Here is a 5934-nt window from a genome sequence, read left to right as displayed (position 1 = left end):
GAACCACTTTTGCTGCATCCCGAAGACTTAGGATGTTGTGTTTTCATTTTCATCTGTTTCCATGTAATTTACTTATTTATTTATTTTGATTTATTGGTTGACCCATTCACTGTTTAGTAGCATGTTATTTAAACTCCATGTATTTGTGGTCTTTTCAGATTTTTTTCTTTTTCTAGTTTCATAGCGTTGTGGTCAGAAAAGATGCATGGTATAACTTAGATTTTTTTTTTTTTTAATTTGTTGAGACTTGTTTTGTGGCCTAATATGTGATCTGTTCTGGAGAATGTTCCATGTGTACTTGAAAAGAATGTGTATTCTGCTGTTTTATGATGGAATGCTCTGAATATGTCTGTTACATCCATCTGTCCAGTGTGTCATTCAAAGCCACTGTTTTCTTGTTGATTTTATGTTTGGATGATGTGAGTGGTGTGTTAATGTCCCCTACTATTATTTTATTACTATAAATTAATTCCTTTATGTTTGGTATTAACTGTTTTATGTATTTGGGTATTTCCATGTTGGGTGAATAAATATTTACAATTATTATACCCTCTTGTTAGATTGTCCCCTTTATTAATAGTGCCCTTCTTTGTCTCTTGTTACATTCATTGTTTTACAATCTATTTGTTCCAATATAAGACTTGCTATCCTAGCTTTCTTCTGGCATCCATTTGCATAATGAATGTTTCTCCATGCCCTCACTTTTTTTTTATTAGTATTTTATTTATACTTTCGGAGATCTACAGTTTCACAAGAAACACTGATTTTTCTCAAACAATGGAAACATATAAAAAATCTATTGTCTAAGAAGAATAAAACAAGTCTCTTCAGTAAGTACTGGGATAATTCAGACTGGAGGAATCAGTGAAACCAACGTTACATGCAGTAAGTTCAGATTTATCTGGTTTTAGGGATAACACAAATGTCTTCCTGTCTAGTTCTGTACGGTTCCAAATGAAGCATCTCAGCCTAAAACCAGTAACAAGCTAACAGACAAAGCCTCTGGGGTCCCATCTAGTTTGAACAAGGAGTGGCTCACTCTCCAGACGGCTGCATCTGTTTACAGAACTCATTGAACTCTTGCTGCTCTGGTTCTGTCATGACTCTGTTGAGGTCATAGATCTCTGCTTTTTGTCTTTGCTTCAGCTCCTGCTGGGCTGATTTCTGCTTGGCCTTCTCAACTTTGCTGACAGGTTGTTTAACTTTGGAATTTTCTTTACGCATAGGTGGATCCATGACTTGGGTTCTGAACACTTCTTAGCTCTGACGTCCAGGCCTGGAGTCATGAGCCTGCTGTGCCTCTGATTGGGTGGGGCTCCATCCCTTCACTTTCAATCTGCAGATGTCTTTCAGTCTGAAATGAGTCTCTTGTATACAGCATATAGATGGGTCTTTTTTTGGGGTCTTGTTATTATTATTATTTTTTTAATCCACTCTGTTGTCCTGTGTCTTTTGAATGAAGCATTTAGCGCATTTACATTCAAAGTAATTATTGATAGATATGTATTTATTGGCATTTTGTTACTTGCTTCATGGCTGTTTTTGTAGTTCTTTGTTCCTTTCTTCCCTGGCTCTCTTCTCTTATGATTAGTCAGCTTTTTTTTAGTGATATACTTGGATTCTTTTCTTTTTATTCTTTGCATATCTATTACTGATTTTGGATTTATGGTTACCATTAGGGTTGTGTATAGCATCTTCTGTCTATATCAGTTTGATGGTTGTGTTAGCTTGAGCTCATTCTTTACTCCTCTCCCCACCACCTTTTAGGTATATGTTGTCATATTTTATATCCTTTTATTTTATGAATCTCTTGACTGATTTTTACAGAAATACTTATTTTTACTGCCTTTGTTTTTTTACTTTTCATACTCTCACTTATGGTCTTTCCTTTCCACTCAAAGAGTCCCCTTTAATATTTCCTCTAGGGCTGGTTTAGTGGTCATGAACTCCTTTGGTTTTTGTTTGAGAAATTCTATCTCTCCTTCTATTCTGAATAGTAGCCTTGATGGAGAAAGTATTCTTGGCTGAAATTTTTTCCCTTTCACCTCTTTGAATATATCATGCCACTCCTTTCTAGCCCGTAATGTTTCTGCTGAAAAACCCACTGATAGCCTTATGGAGTTTCCTTTGTATGTAATTGTCTTTTTCTCACTTGGTGCTTTAAAATTTTTTATCACTGTTTTTTTTTTTTTTTTTTTTTGTCATTTTAATTACTGTATGTCTTGGTGTGGACCTCCTTGGGTTGAATTCTGGGGGATCTCTGTGCCTCCTGGATGTGGATCTCCATTTCCTTTCCCAGATTAGGGGAGTTTTCAGCTATTATTTCTTCAGATAAATTTTCTACCCCATTTTCTCTCTGTTCTTCTTCTGAGATCCCTATAATACAAATGTTATTATACCTGATGGAGTCACTAAGTTCCCTAAGACTATTCTCAATTTGTGTAATTTTCTTTCCTCTCCTTTTTTCAGCTTGGTTACTTTCTAGAATGTTGTCTTCAAGGTCGTTAATTCATTCCTCTCCTTCATCTAGACTGCTATTTATTCCATCGAATGTATTTTTGATTTCATTTATTGTGTTCTTGATCTCTGATTTTTTTTTTTTATCTGTGTTAAGGATCTCACTGATGTCCTCTACTATCTTCTCAAGTCCAGTGAGTATCTTTATGATCATTACTTTAAATTTTCTATCAAGTGTATCTCTTATATCCATTTAGGTCTCTTGCTGCGGTTTGGCCCTGTTATTTCATTTGAGACATATTTCTCTGTCGCCTCATTTTGTCTAACTCCGTGTCTGTTTTTGTGTTAGGAGAGTCGGCTACTTCTCTTGCTCTTGATAATAGCTTTATGAAGAAAAGTTCTTGTAGTGCCTTGCATTGCAGTGTCTCCCTGTTCCCCCGGGCCTGGTGCTTCAAGGGGTGTCTCCTATGTGTTGTGTATGCTCTGCTATTGAATCTTGGCCTCTTTTTTCTTCTGTCCAATTGTCTGCAGAGGCTCTCTTTGCCTATTGTGTGTAGTGTTTGGTCCCCAATAGGGGTGGGGTATGCTTTAACAAGGTGTGCAGTGGTCTGCTCGCAAAATGTGATCTACTCCCACAACCATCAGAACTGAGGTCCACAAAATGTGCAGGTCAGGAGATGTGGTGTTGGCAGAGTTTGTGACTGTCCTCTGGGGAAGGGGGCCTGCAGTGCTGGAACTAAGGGGAGCGTGACTGGGAAGGGCAGATCCGCTGAAGCTCAGGGGGTACACGGGACTTGGTGTAAGCAAGTTAGGTAACACGTGTTGATGCTGCACTGGTTCCCACAGATGGCTGTTGTTTATGGTGAGGGGTGGGGGAAGGGAAGTGGCACCTGCCAGCTCCTTTGTTTCTGAAGTGGTCTCTCTATGATCCCTGTCTCTTAGGGCTACACTCCAGGTTGAGCAAATTACTGTCTCTCCTGTCTGCCCCTGGCATTTTTCAAACTGCTGGTTGTACACTGTATCTGCACAGGCTGTTTGTTATGCTGTCTCTTTAAGGGTAGGGACTCCACTTCCTAACACCCTCTGAGCTCTCCCAGAGCTGAGTTCACCAATTTTTAAAATTCCAGGGTTTAAGTCCCAATGGTTGTTAAGAACTCAATGAAATTTGGCCCCTCTCTCAAAGACAAATGTTATGGGGATTCATCCTCCCCATTTCTGGGTTTCCTGATGTGAAACTCTGTTTTTCACCCTTTTCTACCACCAGCTCCCTCCCCACCATGGACCAGTATAGTCCATTCACTCTCAGACTGTGTCTTCACTCTTCCTACTTTTCTCCATGTGACCTCTCCTCTACCTTTAGTTGTGGAGTTTGTTCTGCCAGTCTCCAGATCATTTTTTGGACTATTTATACCAATATGAGTGTTATCTAGTTGTATCTGTGGAATGGGGCAAACTTAGGGTCCCCCTACTCTGCCATCTAATTACTATAGCTTTGTAATATAGTTTGAAGTCAGGGAGTGTGATGCCTCTAGCTTTGTTGTTCTTTCTCAATATTGCCTTGGCTATTTGAGATTTTTTGTGTTCTATACAAGTTTTAGGTTTGTTCTGTTTCTTTGAAAAACGCCATTGAAATTTTGATAGAGATTGCATTCATCTGTATATTGCTTTTGGTGGTATAAACATTATAACAATATTCTTCCATTCCATAAGAATAGGATATCTTTCCATTTACTTGTATTTTCTCCAATTTCTTTTGTTAATGTCTTGTAGTTTTTCTTTTTTTTAACTTTAGAGAGAGAGTGGGGGAGAGGGGCGGAGGCGGGGGGGGAGAGGGGGAGAGAGAGAGAGAGAGAATATCTTAGTCAGGCTCCACACTCAGGACAGAGCCCAATACAGGGCTCAATCCCTCAACCCTGGGATCCTGACCTGAGCCAAAATCGAGTCAGATGCTCAACCAACTAAGCCACCCAGGTGCTCCTTGTAGTTTTTAATATACAGGTCTTTCGCTTCCTTAGTTACATTTATTCCTAGGTATTTTATTCTTTGATGCAATTGTAAATGGGATTGTTTTCTTAATTTTTTTGATAGTTACTAGCATACAGAAATGCAAACAATTTTTGTATAATGATTTTGTATCCAACTTTACTGAATTTATTAGCTCTAATAGTTTTTTGATAAAAATTTTAGGGTTTTCTATATATACTATCATGTCATCTACAAATAGTGGCAATTTTAGTTTTTCCTTTCCAATATGGATGCCTTTTCTTACCTAATTGCTCTAGCTAGGAATTCCAATACTATAGTGAATCAAAGTGGCACGAGTGGGCATCCTTGTCTTGTTCCTAATCTTACCATGTTTGGTGCATGGAGTATGATGTTAGCTGTAGGTTTGTCATATATGGCCTTTATTATGTCAAGATATATTCCCTCTATACTTGCTTTTTTGAGTTTTATCATAAGTGGATATTGAATTTTGTCAAATGTTTTTTCTGCATTGAGATGATTATATGATTATTTCTTCTGTTGAGGTGGTGTATCAATTGACCAATTAGTGGATGTTGAACCCTGGGTCCTTGCATCCCTGGAATAAATCCCACTTGATCATGGTGTATGATCATTTTAATGTATTTTTCAATTCAGTTTGCTAATATTTTGTTGATAATTTTTGCATCTGTATTTGTTAAGAGATATTGGCCTGTAATTTTTTCTTGTGGCATCCTTGTCTGGTTTTGGTATCAGGGTAATGCTGGCTTCATAAAGTGTTTTGAAGAGTTCCCTCTTCTATTTTTTAGAAGATTTTGAGAATGACTGAGATTAATTCTTCTTTGAATGTTTGATAGAATTCACCAGTGAGACCATCTAGTCCTGGACTTTTGTTTGGAGGTTTTTGATTACTGATTCAATCTCCTTACTAGTAATCAGTCTGTTCAGATTTTCTGTTTCATTACAATTGGTAGGTTGCATGTTCCTAGAAACCTACAATTGGTAGGTTGCATGTTTCTAGAAACGTATCCATTTCTTCTAGGTTGTCTAATTTGTTGGCATATGATTGTTCACAATAGTCTCTTATGACCCTTTGTATTTCTATGGTATCAGTTTTTATTTATTTGTAATTTTTTTAAACGTTTATTTATTTCTGAGACAGAGAGAGACAGAGCATGAGTGGAGGAGGTCTAGAGAGAGGGAGACACAGAATCCGAAGCAGGTTCCAGGCTCTGAGCTGTCAGCACAAAGCCCGACTTGGGGCTCGAACTCACAGACCGCGAGATCACGACCTGAGCCGAAGTCGGATGCTCAACCGACTGAGCCACCCAGATGCCAAGTTTTTTTTTTTTTTTTTTTTTAAGTTCATTTCTTTTCCTAAGTTCATTTATTTTGATGGAGAGAATGAGCAGGGGAGGGGCCTAGAGGGAGAGATAGAGAATCCCAAGCAGATTCCACACTGTTAGTGCAGAGCCCAATGTGGAGCTCAATCTC

General features: G+C 38.2%; 1 protein-coding gene across 1 annotated transcript; it reads right to left on the bottom strand.

Moving 5' to 3' along the window:
• Nucleotides 1-554: 554 nt before the first annotated feature.
• Nucleotides 555-1806, bottom strand: LOC121031346 (small vasohibin-binding protein-like). Its single transcript, XM_040476460.1, has one exon. It carries the CDS (start codon nucleotides 1234-1236, stop codon nucleotides 1036-1038), a length of 201 nt encoding a protein of 66 aa, XP_040332394.1. The 5' UTR covers nucleotides 1237-1806; the 3' UTR covers nucleotides 555-1035.
• Nucleotides 1807-5934: the final 4128 nt, after the last annotated feature.

Source organism: Herpailurus yagouaroundi, unplaced genomic scaffold, assembly GCF_014898765.1.
Source record: "Herpailurus yagouaroundi ecotype Mexico unplaced genomic scaffold, PumYag 141, whole genome shotgun sequence".
NCBI classification, from domain to species: Eukaryota; Metazoa; Chordata; class Mammalia; order Carnivora; family Felidae; genus Herpailurus; species Herpailurus yagouaroundi.
Note: the sequence above shows the minus strand (reverse complement) of the source record. Positions and strands in the feature narration are given on the sequence as shown.

Coding starts and splice junctions, on each gene's coding strand:
- LOC121031346 (XM_040476460.1), bottom strand. CDS start 1,236: ATGGATCCACCTATGCGTAAAGAAAATTCCAAAGTTAAACAACCTGTC.